Raw genomic sequence first — 23506 nt, 5'->3', positions numbered from 1 at the left:
GCTCACGTGAATCCTCAGAGTTAATCAGCCTGGTGAGCTGCTTCATTGGGCATGGGGAACAGTGAAAAACAAAGCCTCCCATGTAGCAAAAATGATGAATACATAAATTAGCAGCACTGTCTATGTTGATTTTCCTATTCCCCCAGTGGTGTGCTGCTTTTAATGAAGACAGATGAGATAGTAGAACCCCCACTGTATGTGTATCCGCCTCCTGAAGCCAACGCGCCTATCTCGAAGGGTAACAGGATAGAGCTGCGACAAAGGTAGGTATTATTTGACAATATGAGTTCGCCCTGTCACCTTTGTTCCCCAGGTAGGCCCGCTGCTCACGACAGGGAGGAGAAGAACACGCTCATTACAATTCTACTGTGAGAAGGGACAAAGTCTCACAAGGCCTGCATTCATTATGCACAACATAATACAAAACAAGGCCCCATCAAAGACAAATGATACAGGTAATGTAATTAGGTGCAGAGGAATCAGATAAAAGATGTTTATTATCATGATTCATATAAAAATAGATACAAACACACACACACACACACACATACAGGGAATAAAAGGTCCATAATCCAAGTCACAGTCTGTATACAATGCTCATGAAAATATCTTCTAAAATTTGCAGCCTCTCCTGACTTTCTACATACATATTTTGAAAAAAATAATACACAATTACATATGTATATAACCCTGCCAATTTTCTATTCTAAAATTTCCTTCCCGTCAATAAATAATCCTTGGAAAAATTCTAGTTCTTATCCTGAGTGTAACAGTTGCAGGTGCGTTAGAATAAACCATCGGGTGAGATATGTTGCTTAAGGTGAACTTGGTCGTGATCAAACAGAGGAAGCTCTCACGGTGAAGAATGGATTGCATTGCTCTTGCAACTAGTGAAAACCGCACTGATTTACACTCAGGCTCTGTGATTGAAGACCCCAGTCGCCCTGAGCTTAACTGCAGGCATGTGCAAAAGCCAGCGAGACCTAAACACCACCCTCTGCCCTTCTCCTGAGTATGAAATTTTGAGAAATCATTCACCGGCAGGGCCCTCTATAAATATCAAATAAACTGATCTGGGTTGCTACAACTTTTTATGAATCACTCCAGTCTAACTCTTCAATGCTCATGCTAGTGTTTTTCCTATTTTCAGACTGCTGACTACAAACTGGTGTACTTTATTGCTGGCCATTTTCCAAAGCAAACTGTGGGCTTTTAGATTGATTACTGCATTTTCTACCTTCAAGGCAGTTTTTGGTTTTCATTCATTTTAGTAGGATATGAAAATTCCCATACCTGGATTTTTGTTCTTGTGTTATTTGTTTTTATTGTAGCTATTGTTTTTTTTGTTTTGCTTTTAAAGAAACTTCTGTCAGTACATAAAACCATAAATTTATAGCCACTTACCGCATGAGCCTACTGGCAATATTTACTGCAGCAAGAGGATGAAAGCATCTCACAAAAGAGAGAAAAAAAAAATAAATCACATTAAAAACTTTAAAATACAACCACTTTCCATAGTATGATACTGTACTCAGAAACACTCTGGATCCCTTAAAACAGTCACAGTGGACAAAAAGAGTGAAAACTACACATATTTCATATTTCTCTGTGTATTTACCGCTTAAAGGGGTCATGAATTGATGGGGGTAACTATGCTCATTGTGCTAAAGATTGTCTTTAAAAATTACATAAAATACCGTGCCTGAAGTCAAGTAGCTGATGCGAGTAGCTTTGTCCATGCAACAGTATCCTCAGTAAATCTTGGCAAGCTTTGTTCTGATCAGAATAACATGTTCAGTCTGATGGGTTTTTTAAAGCACTGATGACCTTGAGCTACAGGATGGTTAACTCTGCAACCCAGCCTGTTCCCCACACAAACATCAAATATTTGTCTCCTGTTTAATCCATTCTCTGAGCTTGGTGACGCGTGTGTAGACACCAGGCTTGTTCCGACGAGCGCAGCCCTCTCCCCAGCTCACAATGCCCGCCTGGAACCACTTCCCGCTCTCTTCGAAGCACGAGAGGGGGCCTCCAGAGTCACCCTGGTGATCATGGTTGGAGGAGAATGGTTGTTAGACTGCATTTGGATGCGATCTGCCCACATCAACAAATTGTTTTTTCCCCATGTCTTTAGGAAATGTGCACACAATCTCACCTGGCATGCGTCAACTCCTCCAGACAAGTATCCACTGCAGAGCATCCTGGAGGTGACTTGGCCTTCTGTGACCACGTCACACACGGAGTCATTGATGATTTTCACTAATGCTTTCTGTAAAATCTGTGCACCTTGACCTGCTAGAGGATGACAAAGGGATCAGTACTGTGCCACATGACCTCGCCTTCCAGTGCTGTCATAAAAAAGGTATTAACCAATGACTGTTTTTTTACAGTCACTGGTTAACGGGGTAGATTAATGTTAGCTAATGAAGGTTTAAGAGGTGACACAGGAGAGCCGACGTCTGTGTTAATATATGTATAGGGAATAAAGCAGATTAGAGAAAGGGATACAGGAAGAAGTGCAAGAGGAGTATGTCATGATTGGAGAGATTAGGAAATGGTATGGACAGTGAATGGAATGTAAAGAACAGAGTGGGTCACCAAAAAATAAATACATAAATGAATTTTTTTAAAAATTAAATTTAAAATGACTACAGTTGTTCAGAGAATCACCATTACATTTATAATACCTCCTTCTCGGAGAGCGCCCCAGCCTGTGACCCAGCAGGACATGCCTGCTGGGAAAACATGGGAGGAATCGGGTAGGCAGATGGGTTGTATGGTATTGGCAAATTGCAGAGGTTCACTGAGCTCCAGCAGAGCAATGTCATAGTCAGATGTCATTTGATTGTAAAGCGGGTGGGGGATGATTCTCTTCAATTTGCGGAACTGCACGTTGTCATGGATGTATTGGTTCTGCATGCCACTGTAGGACTGCCAGCTGGATGGATCTTTGTTCCTGCGGTAGTACAGTATCATGGAGGAAAGTTTGACATTTGTATATATTTAGGTATAAAATAGGGAAGAAATATGAGTAAGCATGGCATAATCTAATGTAATCCATTACAACAGCCCTGCAACAACATTTAAGACTTTAATCACTGCTGTTGGTTCCGTCAGCTCGACCAAAATAAATAAATTTAAAAAAAAAAAAAAAGTTTTGAACTGAAAGCAAAAAACATCTCACATTTTTTGGTGTCACACAAAAATGACCAGACCTCTCTTACACGCTAAACAAAAACTTTTTATTTAAAAACTTCACAAATGCAGCTCCTGCTACACTCTTTAGTATTGCATTCAACTTTTAGATCGGATTAAGAAATTATTCAAAAAATAAAATGTGTAGAACTGTTAGGAATACTAAATGCTCTGTATGGCAAATATGTGAAAATAAACCCATCTCAAGCTCAGTCATGATTCAATTGTCTCAGTCTGAACAGTATGCTTAGTGCACCACCTATAGGGCACTCTGATGAAAACATTCCCAGGATACCACCACCACCAAGATTCCTTCCTGAATTGCAACAGATGCAATTTTTTGCAGAACTGAACTTTTTTCTGAACAGTTCGTATGCAACACAGAAAGAACCACAGTTGTGTATGAGTGCTACGGATCTGTGACTTACGCTGGGTTGCTGGTGACAAAACAGTGAGCGGCCGAAAGAAGCCACGTGTTAGAGATGATTGAGGCACCACAAGTCGGCCCGTTGGTTAAGAAGTGAAGGCTAACCTGCCAAGGCCACTCCCCTAGCTCAGCATTCTGCCCTCCTACGATGCGATTCAGCTTGTAAGGCCTGGTGCCACAATCTGTAATTTGACAGAAAATATAACAGAGGCAGAGAGGAAGCAAGAGAGAAAAATCAGAAACTGAGACTAAGTTAAGGCCATCATAACCCCAAACCTGGCTTCAAATGTAATAATGACTCTTTGGAATCTTAATAAGGCATACATGCGTATTAGCCGATCCAAAAAAACAAAACAAAAAAAGAAAAGAAATTAAGTTAATAAATACAGACAAAGCCTGAGGCTGAAATGTAGGAAAAAAAACCCCCAAAAAAGTTCAGAGATAACAAGAGCTGCTTTCAAAGAAAAATGAAATAAAAGCAGTCGAGGCCTGGGGCTCTTTTCTAACAGACAGCCAACATGCAGCTCAGCCCAGCCTCTCCAATCTAACCTGAATGGCAGTGAAGAGATTAGGACCATTTGCAGCAATTTTTAAAAACCCAAATCTCGCAAGGGGTGAAGCGATTAAAGCACGTCTTACCACAAATGGCCTCATCCGAGTTATCAGAGCAGTCCTGGACGCGGTCACATTCGGCATTCACCTTGTTGATACAATCTCCGTTCTTACACTTGAAGCTATAGTCAGTGCATATACTCCTATCTGTAGTGGGGTGGAGACACGTCCCAAAATGAAAACACGCTTTAACCAGTAAAACAGTATGCAATCAGAGAGGCTTCAAAGTGACGCTTGAATACACAATGCAGAGTGATTGAGGAGCTGATTGCATTGATTGGACATATTGATTGGGGTTCAGGTCTAATATCCCTCTTTATTCACAGAAGTGAAAATCAAAAGGAAACGCAAGGGTGCCCCCTGTGTGTGTCTGAGTGAGCGAAAGGGAAGCTGATAAAGAGCGAAGTACAGAGTAGGAGGGAATGAAACAAAAAGAAACACAAAGCTAACATCAAATGTTTCGGGTTAAGAAACAGGTCATCAGAGAAACGTCTTTGTTAAACTGCTATAACTGCTGAGCTGTGGATGAAGGTTCATTATTTAATGGTTTGTGTAAGATGCTTAAAAACAAACAACCCAAATAAATCATTAATGTTGGCGGGATTTTTAAGGGAAGAGAATAACAGAAGACACTCACCAGTTTTACAACCAACCTCATCGCTCCCATCTTTGCAGTCTTGCTTATCATCACACTGAACACTCTGTGGCAAACAAACCCCGTTCCCACACTGGAACTCATTTTGGGCACAACCTTGAGGCAATAGAACACAAGATGAAGAAATTGCAATAAAATTTTAAAATAAATAAATAAAAACTTGAACAAAAGACAATCTAATGAGTTCTAGAAGGACATTAGTGGTGCAGCCACAGGAGCCATTAACATCTGCCTCCAGAGTTCTTGCATGTATTGTATATGATTAAGCATCTGACAGGACGCTGGGTAAACTGGGCAAGGCTTCAAACAACTCCATTCTAGATAGAATAATGAGCGTACACAGCCAAGTCGTCACTGGCCGTAGTAGTAGTGGTGATGGACTTTTAATGTTAACACAATTAGCACAGCAAATAGGCTAAATAGGGTTTTTGCATTTCCTAAAGAGTCCTCAAAGAGGTGGGAATACTTACCGCACATTTTCTCATCACTTCCATCCCCACAGTCGTTGACACGATCACATACCCAGAGTTTCGGTTTACACATACCATTACTGCAATGGAACTGGTCCGTATCGCAACCTGAAACAACAGAAATTTCAACAATTCATCTTAAGAAGATGTATATATGAATGACTGGGAAATGAGACATTACAAATAAAGATGCCAAAAGAAGTAGTTCTGAGGAATAAAGGTAAGAAAAGCAGGGCAGGGATGAGGGTGAACTTACTGCACTGCCTCTCATCGCTCATGTCACCACAGTCATTCCAGCCATCACACTTCAATTTCCGGTCGATGCACAGGCCATTGGTGCAGGAAAACCGGTCAGGGCAAGCTTATCCCATAACACATAGAAAACATGGGTGGGGGTGGGGGTACAGTGACAATTTGAGCAAAACAGAGTTATGCATGTTCACAAGACGAGTCATGCTGCCAATGCTTGTCCCTGTTGATCAGAGCAATTATAAATCCATTTTGGTCAAACTTGGAGACCACAAAGAGTGGAGAGTATTGAAAGTGACGTGCTCCTGACTGACAGTGACAAATAAAATGGAGTCAGTAAATAAGCTCTTCAGTGATTAGACTCACTCTTGAGTTTCCCTGCCACAGATGCGAAAGCATGAACACTGAACAGCTCCGTTTGACTACCGGTCAGTTACCATCGACCAACACTGTTACCGTGCAGTCTCACAGCCGTCACTGTCACATTGTGACAGACATTTCACTCATAACACAACATGTTGTGTAAACTGAGATGAGAGACAAGACTTACGGTTTGAAGGATCATAGGAACTGTACACTGCACTGAAGCCTTTGTCAGTGTGAGACTGATCAGAGTGGAAATTAACCACTAGAACGTTGGTGTCAGAGGTCAAAGACAGTGATGCGACTTCTCCACAATACCTGGAACACAAAAGCAAAATTCAGTTTAAGTTTCGGATAGGGTTTTGGTAGCTTTGGTGAAAAAGTAATTGCTCAGATTATGAGGAGGCAGCACAAGACAGAAAAGTAAATAAACAAGGAAAATACACAAGGCAGTCAAAGCAGACCAGGAAGTAAGGAAACAGAGTTTTGTTAACAGATATATACATATGCGTAGATATAGTACACATATCAGCCAACATTAGTATTAACCTGAGTGGTATTGGCCTATTAGCAAAGAAAATTACTTCTCCACGACCATCACTGTAACTCACTGATCACAAAACTCATAGGTTTGAAATTATGGGAACAAAACAGCACATGAGAGAAATTCACCTTCTATATGCCATAAAAGAATCCCAGAAAGGCTTTTTTGAAAAACATATTTATCTGATATTTTTAGATGAAAATACTGCTTATCTCTCCTCACGTGATAAAGCTATAAAAACCACATGATTGTAACTGGTCAGAGGTAATTACGCTATTGGTGCATCATGATGTCACAGGTTGATAGGATACACACCAAATGTGCACCTGTTAATGCCACATTTTAGTTTTCGTATTCTAATAATATTTCTTTGTGGCCTCGGCACAATGAGGAAAACAAACAAACAAAAAGGCATCAGAATCAACTTTGTGTTATTTTGGACATCAATATGAGGAACTGAATCTCTTACTTGTTTCCCATAATTTCCACATAGTCTTTGTGACAGAAACGCGTGTCCACCCCAGGCTCTTTCATGCGAAACATGGTGAACCTCAACCGTACTTTGCTCCCAGGAGCGACCTGTAATACAAAAGAATAGCTGATTGTCTTTTTTCCCCCCTTCACACACAGAACTAAGATACGCACCAAGCCACAGATATCGTGGAACTGAGCGCGCACACACACACACACACACTACATGCACACCAACAAACTCAACCGAACACACAAAACACTGCAGCCCAGCTAGAACTGCAGCAGAAACAGCAGTCTGACAGATGAAGATAGAAGAGGTACTGAGCAGTAGTGCTGCCTCAGCATCTCTCTCATGGCAGGCTAAGCATGGTGAAGGAGGAGGAGGAGCAGGGGGTGTGTGTGGGTAAAGGTTCAAGCAGAGGAGGGGCTGGGGAAAGGCGGAGCGGTACATACCGTGATGGTCCAACTGCAGTTTTTACGAGGAGGATAAAAGCTTGGGTAAAGTGGGGAGGTGAAGTTTCCCTCTTTTTGAGAAAGGCTGCCACCACACTTAACTGAAATGAACATGTCATACATTTAGATTCTTACAAAATAGAGTTTGTGTCATGGATTTAAGTGTAAAGGTAATTAAAGGCACATGATGCATGTCTGCTTTTTACCATCAGCCTTGGGGATCGCCCTGTACGAGGCTTGGAAACCAGGCTTCTCAGCATCAGTCTCAGCTATAAAGTTAATCAGCATGATGTTGTTAGATGACACAACCTCCAGAGGGTTAGAAGGAGGCCTCTGACCACACTTCCTGTGAACCAAGGAGAAGCGGTAAAGCAGCAAGGTAAATAAAATTGATTATGATTTGGGAATCCAAAAAACAGTCTGAAAACAGGAAAGACAACCGTGAAGCCAAGTCATGTGTCTGATGCATTTACTGACTGGAGATTGCCCTCTCTTAGTTGGAGCACTCAAACGTAACTGTATGCAATTTTAGCCAGAAGCACTAAAACACCGATAAAGCAAACAGATTTAAAATGCTTCATAGAAAAAAAAATAATAACAATAATAATAATAATAATAATTTGAGAAGAAATCAATAGATAAGCAGTGGGAAGTGGAGAAAGAAAATGAAGAAGAGAGAGAGATGGACAGAAATTGCTTAGGCCGACTTTCAAAGTCAAACAACAGGGACATTAGCAAAAATGTTTTAGCATGGCTCTGCTGGCAGCAGAGCCACGGAGGTGTGAATGACGCTGCAAGAGCAGCAATACATCTACCCTCAGTAGAATAATGTCATTACAGAGTATTATATTATGGCTCTCATAAACCTCATGTCACCTTGGATAAAGCTGATCACTCAATAGTATTATAAAAATTGTATGCATCACTTGGTAACATGCATTTGTTTGGCAGTGGCTTCTGGGTTTGAAATTCCCTGCAGCTACAACTGATGTTGCATTCAGGAGCTTGTAGTTTCAGAATCATATCCATCCCACTGATCACAAAGTGCAATTACAGACAGTGCTGTAGCAGATTTCAGGGTGGCACCTTTCACACGTTTGAAAGGAGAGGTCCCTTTTGAGCCAACTCAATCTCACCAAGGTCTCAGAAGTTGACAATAAACGGGACATATAGCACTAAAGGCTTTCAGAGCCCCCAAAAAATGTAATCAAAAATCCAGTGAAAGGATTGGAGTGGAACATGTTCCACCTACAGGAAAGAAAATATTTGTTCAGATATCCTTTTGCAACCTTTAATTCAAACATAAAGTAACCAGTTCTCTTCTGTGAATCTCTTTGATCGGGACTAAAAAGACAAATGTTGGTAGAAATCCTCCTACCAAGGTTTACGGCAATACTACAGTTTAACTCATGTACTGTAGAAACAAAAGCCCAATTTACTGGTTTACTTTTTGTCACCTTATCTGTATTAGTCATGACAAAATGTGGTCCTGAAGACACACAGCATAGTGGGAACTACTACAAACACAGTTTTTGGTAATTTATCAGGCAAATAGACAGGTGTGTCTGTGGAAAAATGCACAGCAGACCTCTATGAAAAGTGCACAATTGACCACCATTTATACTAATGGGCTGAAAAGCCAACATGTTGATAGGTGTTATGGCTTATTTGATATCATACTTCATATTTGATCACAATTTTTGTATTTTTTTAAATAATGGAATTTCTTTCACAGGGAATACGGCAGCGAAAACAAAAAGACATTTAGCTAGTAAATAGTATAGTGGCATCATCCTTTAATTTCCTTTAATAAAGAATCATTATTATTACTCCTACCACAAACCTTCTCGATATTTACACCACTACTTACTTTGTAATGGCCTGAGAATCGTCTGGACTCAAAGAGTCATAGATGTAGACAAAGTCGTCTGAGCAGTCATCCTCAATGTAGAAATAAAGGAAATTGACAATTATAACGTTTTCCTCCGAGGCTCGGATTTGCCACTGACACCGTGACTTAGGGGGGTAGCTCGTGGGGTACCCTGGAGATGAAAAATTCTGGGGATTTGTGTCAGCTTCCAGACGGTAGAAACAATCATCTGGGAATGAGAACAGTGGTTAAATCAGAGTGTGCAGGGACATGTGGCACTAGGAAACAGCCAAAAGAAAACAATCATCATCATGGCCTGTAGTGACTTTGTAAAACACATTTACACAAATATTGTAAATAAATGAATAGATTTTTGCCTGAAGAAATAACTCATCTGTAGTTAGTTCTATACCGTCATTTGATGTTAACGTGAGGACGGCAATTACGGTAATTCCAAATAATACATTGAAGGTTATAACCCATCAGACGGAGTCAAAGAAAAGTGGCTCACTTTTGCCTGATACTCCGTTCTCAATCTCTGACTAGAGCAGCAGCACATGTACAGTACAGGCTAGACCAGCCATTCGTTACAGACTGGCAGGAGTGTGAGCATCTAGCCAGCTGGAAAATTACAACTGCGAGTGATTGAAATGGGACATGCGGTACTCACTGGCTCTTGGGTCCCTGGCCATACGAGAATCCGTGACTAGAGACAGAGAGAGGGGGTGGGTGACAGAGAAACAGAAGGAAAGGTAAGAATGGGTCACTAAAGTTGGGAGGCTGATAGAATTTGATGCATGAGCCTAAAATATTTGGGTTGCACATTTTCTGTTCCATTTCCCTGCGGTTAAGGGAACCGGTGATGGTGTGTAGCGCTTTCTGCTCCATCTCACCTTGCCCTACAGCAGCAACTCATACATCTCTGTCTAACTATCTGGGACAGCAACATCAAATCATACCCACAGAAATCATTTTTAAAGGAGGACTGAAACCACTGAGTCACAGGGCCAGCACTTGGCTGGTGGCCAGGATGTGGACAAATGCAACGTGAATGCTGAGAAGACAGAAGGAAGAAAAATGGCTGTCTCGAGTGAGGCCAGGCCCCAGCTAATATCATTAGAGGATCCAAACAGCATAAAATGTGCAATCTCAGATGCAGCACAAGCTGAGAGGTCTGGCTTATCAGTTATCATCTTATCAGCACAACTCAAAGCAAGCCCCTGTAATATAAATACAAAGCAAACAGAATACCAATTTGGATAGCATACAACAGTAATGTTATTCTGATCTGTATTCACAAAGCTTTATCTTTCTTGATTTTTAAATAAGAAATACTAAAACCATCTAGGGCAACACCAATGTGCCCATTGTCTGCCCTCTCGTGACCCCTCCCTCCTCCCCAACCACCAGACCCTGGTGTTACATACGTGATGCAGTGACTTCACGGATCTTGACATCCGGGGCAGTTGCCAAGCGGCTTTGCCTGATGCCATGCTCCAGTGCATCCAAGATCCGCTCCTCTGAAACATCTGGTATCATCTCCAGGTCGCTGTGTGGAATGTTGAACTGAGACCAGTAGTAGGCTCTCACGCCCTCACTGGTGTAAGCAGACAAACAGAAATGGAATGAAAGAAACAGACTTGAGCATTCAAAAATGAGATGAACATGTGCCTCACAAAAGGTGAACTAATACAACGTAAAAAGCGAAATACCAAAAGATAAAATGGCTAATATTAGTAGTTACTGCTACTGGCCATTAATTTATATATTACTACAAGCATAGCTCCAGGTGGTATTAACATATTAGACCACATTGAATCCTGTAATGCTAGCAAGAACAAAAAACCTTTGTGCAAAACAACCATTTTCTTCCTTTTTTTTGGACATCAAACCTAATCAAGCACTGTAGCGGACTGTTCGCCACTCCTTAAAAAAATAGAGGAACTCAAGATCACAACAGTACCTGAATGCAGTGACTACAGATTTGGTGTAGTATTTTTCAAGGATTGGATCTTTCTTTAGATAGTTCCCCAGCTGTGGAGAGACAATGTATTCCACTTAACATTTACAAGATCTGTGCATGTGTTCATATTCAACATATAAATGGCATACATCATAAACATGTATACTAAGTTCAAAGCTAGGGCCCATAATGTTAAAAAGAAAAAAAAAAAGAAAATGTTAGAGCTGACAAGGTCTCATTTATGCAGTTAGTGATAAGAGCTGAAACAAAAGCTTCCTTTTTATAAATTATATTTGACTGAAAACAGCAAAAAGACAGACGGAGAAATACTTTGGTCTTTCTGAAAACTACATACTCATTTTTTTTATTTTTTTTTTAACTGATCACAAGGTTGGTGGTTCAATCCCTGGCTGCTCCCAGCCTGCATGTCAAACATCCTAGGGCGAGATACTATTCCCAAGTTGCTCTCCGATGCATCCATCAGAGTATGAATGTATATGAATGTTAGACAGAAAGCACTCACTTAGAAAAAGCATAGAAAAAAAGTACTTGTATGAATGGCTGAATGAGGCAAGTTGTATAAAGCGCTTTAAGTGCTCAGGTAGAGTAGAAAAGTGCTATATAAGAACGGGTCCATTTAGCATTTTGAATTAGATACTGAGGGAAAGAAAATGCTGGAAAGTTGGGCTACTTTTTGATGAGTAGACTGCAGAGTCTTTTAAAAAGTCAGAATGGGGAGAATAATGAGTTCAACGATTTTATAATGTATTTCAATGAAAAACTTCAGGACTTCATCACCTGCAGTGTGCCATAATAAAAATATTCAGAAACTCCAGGGAAGATCTAAAACCAGTATGAATGGCTGCGATCTCTAATTTCTCAAGTGGCATCAAAACACAGACGATTTAGTGACTCGCGTCAGAAAAACGCGGCCTTCTCCAAGTCCGAGCTCATTTAAGATGGACTGACGGGACTGGGATTCTCTCCTGTGTGCTGACAAATCAAAACTTGGGAATTGCTCTTGGAGTACCTCGACACCACATCAGTCTATTGAAAAAAATTACAAGAAAAATAAAACAAAGGGGGTTCTGAACAGCTAGAATCCTATATCAAGCAAAAATTAGCAAACACTTGCTTTCTAAACTACAGCTTCCTCAGGACACTCAGTGTGCTGGTAAAAAGAGAGATGATGCAATACAGTGGTAAACGTGATTGTGTATCTTAAAAAAACATGTTGCTTGCATCAAATTCAAAGTGTGTGTAGATTTTCATAAATATTCTCACTTACAGCATGTAATTTGCTTTCTTGGTTCTATTTTAGTTTAAATATAAGGGTTCAGTGATATGCAAATGAGTGCATTATCCGTTGTCTAGATTTTACTCGGCATCCTTTCCAACTTTTTTTGGAAGCGGGGTTGCGCATCGCAAAGCTTTCATCCAATTGTCTAGTCATCTAATATTCTTGTCCAGCACTTCCACTCTAATTCTCATCTAACACCCTCACTTATGTAGCTTTCAGTGAGAAAGTGTGCGCTTGATGGGTTTGAGGGAGGGCTTTTTGTTATCAACATTCTCCTAAGTGGTGCTACAAACATCTCCACTGCCTCCAATAATAGGAGATGCTGTTGAGGGAATTACTCAGGGAATGCACAGAGTTTTATTCCACCCACGCAAATGTGCCCTTTAGCGCTTTCTGTGCACTGGGATGGACATATTTAAAAAAGCATTTCCTCAATGGCAAACAACATTCAGTGCTAATCCTTAACAAGAGCACTCAAAACTCTGCTCAAAATAGTTAACAATAACAATGCACATGACAGAAAGGGAACAAAACTGGGGGTCAGACTTACAACTGTCTCCAATTTTTCTGCCAGAGCCTGGAATTCTGGGCTGCTGGTGTCCTCCAGGTTTTGGTCATAAGGTTGATTAACCAGCTTCATACGCCCGCTAAAAACCGGTACTGATTGACGGAGCTGCTTACTGAGGGCGGCATCTGAATCAGCATCTTTAACTTGGAAGAGAAGCAGATGAGAGTTAAGTGTTTGATCAACAAAATGCAATGAGATGGTTGCTTCTGATGAAAGGGGGAAAGTTTTCAACAGGCCTTGAAGCACTAGCTGAGGCTGTACAGTGCAATCTTATGCTGTGACGACAGTTTGCTTCTCAGGGCAATTAAAACAGTCAGTCGAATCAAGACGGTGTTTATCAAGACTTCAGAAGCCTTTTTATCAGGCTCCGTATGTGTAAATGACAAGAAAGCTGCGCCATGGTCTCTGTGACATTTTTCTCCTTTGCGTTATTAAAAAGAACGTCAGAGCTGTCAAACAGGCTAACACTAATGGGAAATTACAAAACCCAAACAAGCCACTCTTGCACTCACATCCAAAGAGCTGTGCCTTCACAGCAAGTGTAAATGATCCACTTCTCTGTTTATCATGCTCTAAAAGGTTTGGCAGTAAGCAATGTTAACAACGCAACTATCTATTTACATTCTGTCAAGGACAACTCTGATTTTCGGACAGATCGTCTGCGCACAATGTCCAGCTTGTCTTCATCTTGAATTTATCAAGCATATCAAAGCACGCACACCAAGCACCCACCCTGGATGGCATATTCAAAGAAAGCTTTTAATACTCACAGACAAAAAACCAAATGAGGAAAGCTGCGATGGCTGAAAGGATTAGAAGTGCCACAACAACACCAATCACGATGCCAGTCTTGCTCTTTGGTGGTGCCTTCTCTTTTTGGTTTATAAAGTCGATCCGCTCATGTTTGCTGTGATCCTGATGCAGAAAGAGAATAAAAAACACAGTGAGCAAACAGAAAGGAAGCCACATTGTCAGTGCAGACAACATTTACACCGCGAGCTACAGAGAAATATTTAGTTTTTCCTAAACCTTAAAATAGTGACCAAAATTCATCCGTAAGAAGTGGGTCTTTAAAACAGACTGTAGAGAAGATGGGCATAGCCTCTGGGTCTGAAAAATGAAGCCAATGTATCCTAATGGCCAGCTAGTTCTCTCTGGTCAGCAGTATAGAAGTCTATTAGAGAATTACTGTACTGCTCATTTGATTGATACTGAATAAAGGTTTTCCTAATTAGCTTATGGTCTTTATTGTTAGTTAGTTTCATAAAAACTACTTGTTGACATTATAAATAATGGTGCCATTTAGAGGATGATGTCATTTAGGGTGTGGCACTGCATGTAGTGCCTATAGTGTTTAATGGCAGATTTTTGTCTGCACAAGTCAAATCTCTGTATGTAATATACAGACTACTATGATCAATACATGTTTTTGACTTTTGCATGGAGTGGTATTGTGGTGGGGCATGGCCTGTGGTGCCATGCAGCGAAGGTGGACGCACCTGCACGGCATCCGCAATCATGCCCCGCCAACTTAAAGATTTAACTGGGTCCTGCAGTATTGTTGTTGTCGTCTGTGTGGCTGGCAGCGAGAGAAAGCTGCAGCCAACTGTGTGTATACAGCAAATAAACGATGCTGCAAAGCATGAAGGTGCACCCAGGTCTGCTGTGGGTTTGTTGTAGGTTACTATTTTTGCCTCTGGCTATTATCTTCTCCATCTATGGTTCAAACCTACCATTTCTATGAAATTTTGAAAATGTAGATCCAAAGTGATTTTTATACTTTTAATTACAGAAACAACTTTGCAAACTCATTAATCCCTCAACAGAAGTGAAAAGCACATCTGTGAGTTCTTCAAGCTTTACTTTTTAATCTTTTTAAACTTCATATGTTTCATCGTTTGTCATGAAGAAGTGAGCTCCCTGTATACAAGGTAGAAAAAACTGTTTTATTCCAAGTAATATGTTGCTGCAATGCAACAGTTACATGTGTTGTGAAACACTTTGGACTACTTTCCAGGAGTGACAAGTTCAAACAGGTGACTTGTTTTTACACAAGACTGACAAAACCAGTTTAGTAACTGTGCCTTCTTTATTCACGCAGCAGCACACATGCTTTACATTCAGAAATTCAGCATGATAACCAAGATAAAACATCATAATATGGACATGTGCTTCAGGGGGTGTGTGTGTGTGTTGGCTGCCGATACTGTATGAAAGTCTGTTACCAATCTCGCTCAAGTGGGTGGACAGAGAGAAAGGTTTTAGGCCTGTTAGTAATCAACACACAATGAATTCAGTGCCAGTAGCCCCTGAGTGAAGAAGCCAGAGTGCCATTAGGGATGGAGAATCACTTTGGTATTAAATCAATTTGTCAGATGTGCTGCCCCTTAAGATGGGGGCTCAATTACATGAGTCTAGATGATAACTCATGGCAATTAAGGCCTATTCTTGCCCAGCTAGGGCTTCCACACATGCTTTCTAATTGGAATCTGCAACAGCAATCATGGGCTAAAATGAGGGGAATCATTAGATATGGGGTCAGCAAGTGCTCCAGGGTCTCTCTTTATTAGTCACCCTGATCATAGCCTAATAAAACTATTACATACTTTTCATTATATTCTATTCTTTGCTAGAAGAAGGAAATACTCTCTCATTCTGAATGTGCAGCATTTTTTTAAATACCAACTCAGTGAGCTATGCCATCCTAAATGACTGTAGGCCATCAGTCAACACTGAACTATGAAGATGTTGGCAGAAACTAATGTAGCCTAGTTGATGTGCAGGTTTACAGCGTATACCTGCTAAGAAAGCTCTGGCATTTAAATATGCCTACTTAAAAATGCAGAAGCATACTTAACAACACAGCCTTGCAACAGAACGTCAACCTTCAAAGACACAAGCACTCAAGCTTCTGTGTGAGCATACCACACAAAAGTGAGAGCGCACCAGTTACACGGCTCGTTATTGTTGGCATCTGGTGGTAACCAACTATGGCAAGACCTCAAGGCTGTGGATATAAACAGAAAAGAAAAGAAAAAAAGACAAACAAAATAAGACAGACGCAAGTGTAGAAGTATTGAAGGAAGTTACCCGTTTCCACAGCAACAGGAGATGACTCATAGTAACAAAATGGATCTTTAGCTAGCTAGCTTAGCTCAATGGTTCTCAAATGTTGCCATCTGGAACATGTAACAGGGCTTTAGAGACCCGTACTTCCAGTTTTACAAACAGTTTTTAATCCAGCAGCCATAACTAAAGTCAATTCTCAATTTCCTAGCATCAGTCCAGCTGCTCCAAGGCACAGTAAAGGCCCTTCTACAATGTTTTATTTTTCATTTTTAAGGCATTTAAGTGGGTTTTTGTGGCATGTATGGTTTTAAAGTACTTTAAACTCTTGCAAGATTTTTACCTCTCAAGCACATTGAAATTTTTATACATTGGCTTTTTATATCATTATATCATCTATTGGACAAACTCCATTACACTACTGGCTTCAAACTTAAAAAGCTGTTAATGGTTAACAAGAAAACAAGTTTCTTTTATTAAAAAGAGACAACAAATTTCATTGTATGTGCTATATGCAATGACAATAAAGGTATTTGATTAAATCACAAGGCAAAACCCTTATAAAAAAGAAACTCACAAACAGAACTAATTAAAAAGCTGCCCATCTAGTAAACAGCATTTTATCTCTTTGATGGTTTGTATTTAGATAATCTGGTATCGGTTGATGTGTTTCAATTATTGGTTAAATATGTATAACCTAAACAGAACAAAAATATGTGTTTATGATCTATTCACCACCAGTAAAATCCAAAAAAAAAAAAAAAGGAGAAGAGAGAGGAGGAGGAGATTTGAGTGGTATGTACCAATTGCCCCATCTTTACAACCAAAGAAGGAGGAGCGCAAAAAACACACACACAAAAAAACACTACAGTATGAATAAGAAGAAGAGGAGGGGTTATCAGACAGATGCATCATCTTGCCGCAGTTCAAAAGGAGCATTTGCCAAACAATTGAAGAAGCAAACACCTTTTAGCAAAGCGGAGAGTCTTTTTTTTCTTTAGCCCCAAATTAACTTTAAAGCAGTGCAGTCATCTAATGAAGATCTAAACCATTGCCCCCAGTGTTTCAAGTTTCATGACTTTGGAGCTGCATATGGTGTGTTGCTCAAGGACAGGTTGTCTACAGCTACACCAAACTCCATTACTGGCTTCAAACTTAAAAAGTTGTTAATGGTTAACAAGAAAACAATCTGGTTCACCTCATGGGTGTTAAACATAAAATGTGAGCTGTAATTCCACAGTCGTCACTGAAGGCGTCTTTGTCATCTAACCAGTCTTACAAGCAGGAAAGTTCATCCATGAGGTGTGGCTTCAAAGCTTACTTGTGAGCTTTTACTGTGTTTTTTAGTATATTCAAAAGCAGTTTCTTATACTTTGAGATACTACCACTTCACTTGATTGTTTTTCAAAGGACTCTATACATCTTCACTGTTGACATAATCATTTATCTAATGACTATAATAATAAATTGCTAAGAAAGGCAAAGACAAATGTTACGCAATTTGCGGTAGTCAACCACCACTAGTGAGGAAGGAACACACAGAACTGACAGCTGACATTTAAGCCACAGCCAAAGTGAACTGCTAAGTGGTTACAGATGGTAAATAATGACATGCAAAGCCATAAATCTAAATATATATATGTAGCAGTTATCGTACTGCACATGTTGCTATTAACTTGTGGTACCACAAAAACATCAAAAAAATTTTTTTTTAAAGTACTACGCGTTTCCAGATACACACTTCTACACACCCACTGATCCTTTAAGACTCTAAAATGGGTGTGAACAAAATTTAAGCAACATGCAAGCAGCCATGTTTCTACACCAGTGTTTGCTCACATAGGTGCCACCTGGTATTCTGTGCAATCCTATCAGATATTTAAAAAATGCCCAAGGACAGCGACGACTTTGTTCTGTTCTTTTAACTCAAGTGTAGCCCTGTGCATTTCTTAGACGTACACTTTCTGAAATTTTCGGGGGGGCTGCAGAGTCACAGCTCCACAGTGATACAAAGCTCACAAGAGGCCAAGCATTAAGTATTGTACTGCCATACCATTGTTAGAATACTGAGGGACAATTTATATATCAAAATCAATAGACTAAAATCCAGAAATTTTTTCCCTTGCACAGCCCAAGAGGCTACATTACACACACAATACAGATCCATTGCGTTATGATAGCAGCAGCTAATACAGCCTCTAGCTGATCGCCTCGGGCAGAGACGAGGATAGGCTGGCCACTTGTTTTTAACTCCAGACACCCAGAGTTTTCTCTGTAAAACTAGTGTGCAGTCTCACTAGATGGTGACCTAAGTGACATCAATTAATGCAGATTTTTACCGAGCTCCCTCTGGAGCCACAGCAGGCTTTATGCAGCTTGTTAAACATATGCAGCAGTTAACCTTAAAATCCATAAACACGCTTCTGTCTAAAAATTATGGCTTTAACTTATATGCCTTTGGTACGGCAACCAAAAGAGCCAATCAGCACAATACAGACTGCAGCGATGTCATTAAGTTTTAGTGAGCAGACGCCTACACACATTTCTCACCTGACAATAGCTCCAAGCATACAGTGGGAAAAATGTTGAACCAGGCAGAAGGTTGGGAACAGATAATTCAACAAATCATCCCTTACTGCATCTTTCCCAGTATTGAAGGAAGAACAATACATCAGGTCGTGCCCACTGGCACATTCTGTACCCAAAGATGCAGACGCTGGCTAAAGCTGATTTATGCAATAAAGTCTGTCAGGCTGAACATTAATGACCGCATTTAAGACAGTGTAAGATTTAAACCGTCTCCAGTTTTGTCAGCGTTAACAGGGATGTACCACTCGGTTAAGTCAAAATAAGATTTGACATCATCATCATCATGTTCCCGTCACTTTTGTTGCTATGTTTTAACATGGCTGATTTGAAATGTAGGCTGAAACAGAGGAAAAAGGCAGCACGGCCTTGCTTGAAGAATTATTTACCAACTCTGCTGAGTCACCACACAAACAGCAGACAGAGTGCATTAATCACAGTATTCCCATTTGATCCGGTATCTAAGATCAACTTCATTGTGAGTAATCAAATCTTTAAAAAAGAAAAAAAAAAAACTTTGGGAAACTATGCAACCACCGTCTCGCTCAAGAAACAGTCTGTCATAGCTTTAAGATTAAAAAGTTAAGGTGTGGCATGTCAGCTGTGTGGCTCTGCATTGAAAACATTTCTTCTTGGGTTTTATGCATCCATCCATCTATCAATCTATCTATACCCAACTCTGTCCTTGAGCATGTATACATGTCAGAGGTTCTGAGTTACTCGAGTATTTTTTACAGCACATCGGAAAAGGAAATAGGTCAGGCAGCGAGGTGGTGGTAAATATAGTAAAGATAAGAGGTCTAGATGTGACAATGTAGTAATTCTGCAGTTGCAAACAGACTTCAAGCACACATTTACAAAAACTGATTTTGTTTTATCACATTTCAATATGCACACTTTTAAATTTAGAGACATTAAGAGCTTTTGCAGATTTCAAATTTTGCCACAACCCTAAAGGACTGGGTGCATTTTTTACCATCTTTATGATCAAGGCTGGACAACTACTGAACGTGTTCATACAGATGTGTCCAGATTTACCATCTACAACTTCTTGTGCTTGTGTCTTGTAGATATGCGTATCATTTCAGAACTCATATAAAAGGTAGTATTTTTCTGTGTCTTAGTAGAAGCCAGAGGTCGAGTCAGAAAACACTCTTCCATTTACTTGGGTCAAATGCCATATATTGAGAGCATCCTCAACCTACACGATGGTACTGGAGATATTTCAACACATTATTAGTTAGCTCTTTCTTAATGTCATTCAATATATAGTTCCTGTTATTTACTCACAATACACCACACAGTGAACTTGCCTGGAAGTTTGAACATTTCTCACTAAGCTGAGAAGTTGAAGTGCTGGTGGTTTTAAGCAGCACTGACCAAAGCCTTGAAACCATTAATGAATGCCTTTGCTAAGAGAAATTCACCTTTGGCTTTCTGTCACTTTTCTTTCCACCCACATGATGTACTGCTAATGCACAGAGTCTTAAACAAGACTGAATTACCGTATGAAATAAGTAGAACGGTATGGACATTTAAATAATGTATGCATGTTCCTGGAAAATTTGACCTGTAGGCTGGGCAAAGAACGCTCTCGGCAGTTTTCTCATCCTATTAGCACTGAACATGCAAGCCTGAGTAAATATTGTTCAGTAAAAAGCTTTTAATGCTAATAATAATAACTTTATTGTCAAAACTGAGGTCCTGCTCATCCGCCAGCCTCCATTCTACAAAAGCACCACACCTTTTTGCTGGGAAATCACTGGAAATGTGACGCTGCTCTGGATACTAGAATAGTTTCGTAGAAATGTGTGTGCTTCTAAGAGAAAATCTCAGGGCCTCTCTGCCAGCACAGGCTACCCAGTTTTCTGGATTGGGGCAATCTACAGTTTAGATTTTTTAATTCAAAGCTGTAAATGACAATCAGTTAAACTTGAAGATAATTCTAATTTCTAGTAACAGTAGCTATTCTGACAAAAGAGGACTGTCTGAGACCGTCTCAGTTTCACCTCCTCTTACTGTAGGAACAGAAAACAACTCTTCTCAGGTGGTAACCAGAAATAGCTCACAGGCTTAATAATTAATCATTAATACTTGATCTGATATCACACTAAACCTGCCTAAAAGATGCAACTTTGATTTGTAAAAAGCTGAAAAGCTGTTTGTTTGTCTTAATAACATGTCAAACACAAACTTTTGGACACTTTGCCCAAAATGAAAAACGGAGAAGGGCCCATTTTTCTACTCAAGAAGTCTCAGTTTATCCATTCATTATGATGAGGGGACATCACGTCGCTGATCCCAAGGTGGGCGAGGCCTAGAAACAAGAGTCATTTAAGACTAGATTTAGCAGAAACGCTGTCAGGTGCTAAATATACGAGGATAAAAGGTTACATTTTGCAGAGTTGTATTAGTGCCTCTTCTTGTCGTGGACACGGCCCCTAAAGAGCCTGTCAGCAGCAAGTCTAACTTCAGAAAATCTGTGCGAGTGTGAGCGCGACCAAACAGGAAACACTGAGGTAATGCTGATACCCAAGACTTAATAAATAAATAAATAAATAAATAAATACTCCCATATCAAGTTGTACAAAACTTACATCTTTGTCATATCTGGCGGAACACATCTTCAAAGAAGGATCCAAGAGAAGTCCCACGGGATGGAGACAACCCTTTTTTGTTTTTTGTAGCTTGTTAGTTTGTTCCCTTTCACAAAAATTCAGCAGAGGTTCGGACCTTGAAGCTGTAGTGTTCAGTAAAAACTAAATCAGTAAATCTTGCAGCTTTTAGACGACGAATCAAAGCTTCAGCACTCACTTCCTGAGTCGTCGAGGGCTGGGAATGCTAAAACACCTGAAACCGACTTTTTTACTCACACACCTATAACACAAGCCACGCCCCCAAACACCTGTAGGTCCTGTCCCCACCCAAAATAGAAAGCGTGTTTCTAGTCACCTGATGCTTCTTCTTCTTCTTCTTTGTGTTTAACGGCGGTTGTCAACCAACGTAAAGGAGCATTACCGCCTCCTACTGTTCAGGAGTATGGGTCAGACAATGAGCTTACAATCTGTATTCAAAAAACAAACAAAAAACAAAACAAAACCTTACACTCTTTCATAAACACCTATAACCTTCAGAAACCCCACCAGTTCCCTCACCTGTGCCCTACTACCCTCCAACACTCTCTTCAGATTAAATTCCCCAATTCCCCGCTCCTTCAATCTATTCTGCAGAACTTTCCTCTCCACATCATAACCCTTACACCGCAGTATTAACTAGTCACCTGATGTATAACAATTAAACTTATAACTGCCCCTATATGCTGTCCGGGAGTGCATACTAACATTTTGTTAAACCAGCTGCTTTTCTGTTTGGGGACTTTCTGAAAGAGGAAGCTTTTATTTCTTTATTTTCAAGACATGTGTTCCCCCTGCTGACCATTTAGGGAGGTTGCTGCAAAGTATTAAAAAAATCAAAAGTTAATTTTCCATAAAAATCCGCCATTCTGCATTCATGTGGACTGTTTACAGAGCATAAACTCCGTGTTGTATTATTTCAAAATATAGTATGTTAGTTTATGTACTACACTCAGCATACGGGCTTTAATTTAGAATGAATAAACTGAAGTTTTTGGGATGTTTTATCATTTTGACAGTAATACTTTACAGTACTTTGATGTTTAATAACTCTATTTGTTTACTGATTAAGTTATTTTAGTACTTAGCCACTGCTGTTGTAACAAAAACAACAACAACAACAACAACAACAACAACAACAATAATAATAATAATAATAATAAATAATAATTATTATTATAGCAAGTACAAAAATTCAAGACCTTTACTAAGACCTTTACGATTACAAAAGGTCTGGCAAGCCTCCAAAAATCCTTTTGTGTTGTTGGCAATGCTTTGCTTACATAAATGATCAGTGAGGTTCAGGTCAGGTAAATGATTAGGAAAGACCACGAGAGCCAGCACTGCTCACTCTTCTTTGCTCTTAAGGTAGCTTGTGTAAAGTTTGGGCTCACTATCCTGCAGGAGGTCTAGCAATTCTCTAAAGAATGGAGGAGAGCGGGTAAACCCCTAGCAGATTTTATGACAATAAAATCCCCCCACCATGTTTTGGTGGGGTGGCACTATGTAAATTGTCCAGCCATCATTAAAAAAACATAAAATACAAAAAAAATATCTTTTTTTTTTTACTGGTCTGCTAATAGTATTGTGTTGTTAATTGCTGGTACATACACGTGGTTTTTAGATTTGTATTTCCTTCCTGAGGAAGGAAATACAAATAAGTATTAGGTGATGATCTTTTGATAAGACCTTTGCTGCTTTAACTCTTGAGCATGAGGTTGCGTCTTTGTTTCTCAGTTAACAAAGCTTAATGGACTGATCTAATGGTGGTGTTCTCACTCTTGGTCAACCTTTGGATACTACTGTTTGCTTTTCACAAACCAGGGTATTTACCCCTTAAGGGTATTGCAGCAAGAAAGTCCTGGGTTTGAATCCACCAGCTGGAGCCTTTCTGTGTGGACTTTGTATGTGCCTGCCTGGATTTCCTCAAGGTACTCCAGTTTTCTCTTAAGACATGCATGTTAGATTAAGTGGTGACTGTAAAGTGGCCCTAGATGTGAATGTGAGTGTCAGTGGTTGTCTGGATGGATGGATGGATGGATGGATGGATGGATCCTTCCTGTCATGGCCTAATGGTG

General features: G+C 40.0%; 1 protein-coding gene across 2 annotated transcripts; it reads right to left on the bottom strand.

Moving 5' to 3' along the window:
• Positions 1–479: 479 nt before the first annotated feature.
• Positions 480–21713, bottom strand: st14 (ST14 transmembrane serine protease matriptase). 2 transcript variants are annotated; one of them, XM_005472501.3, is made up of 19 exons: positions 21393–21713; positions 13914–14058; positions 13126–13286; positions 11276–11346; positions 10740–10909; positions 9983–10018; positions 9313–9541; positions 7649–7788; positions 7443–7543; positions 6985–7094; positions 6159–6289; positions 5616–5720; positions 5360–5467; positions 4872–4985; positions 4262–4381; positions 3624–3804; positions 2688–2956; positions 2156–2295; positions 480–2042 (listed from the first exon to the last, which is right to left on the bottom strand). In XM_005472501.3, the coding sequence occupies exons 1-19, from the start codon at positions 21417–21419 to the stop codon at positions 1881–1883; spliced, it is 2520 nt and encodes an 839-aa protein (XP_005472558.1). In that variant the 5' UTR covers positions 21420–21713; the 3' UTR covers positions 480–1880. The 2 variants fall into 2 exon arrangements, with proteins under 2 accessions (XP_005472558.1, XP_005472559.1); XM_005472502.3 differs by having other exon boundaries at positions 2156–2292.
• Between the last annotated feature and the right edge of the window lie 1793 nt (positions 21714–23506).

The sequence above is a fragment of the Oreochromis niloticus genome, linkage group LG11, assembly GCF_001858045.2.
Source record: "Oreochromis niloticus isolate F11D_XX linkage group LG11, O_niloticus_UMD_NMBU, whole genome shotgun sequence".
Lineage (NCBI taxonomy): Eukaryota > Metazoa > Chordata > Actinopteri > Cichliformes > Cichlidae > Oreochromis > Oreochromis niloticus.
Note: the sequence above shows the minus strand (reverse complement) of the source record. Positions and strands in the feature narration are given on the sequence as shown.

Excerpts from the sequence above, each read along its gene's own strand:
- st14 (XM_005472501.3), bottom strand. The coding sequence starts at position 21,419 with ATGTGTTCCGCCAGATATGACAAAGAT. Across the intron at positions 3,805-4,261 it reads CTCGGATGAGGCCATTTGTG|ATTGTGGCACCAGGCCTTAC; the intron begins GTAAGACGTGCT and ends GTCAAATTACAG. Across the intron at positions 2,043-2,155 it reads GAGGAGTTGACGCATGCCAG|GGTGACTCTGGAGGCCCCCT; the intron begins GTGAGATTGTGT and ends CATGATCACCAG.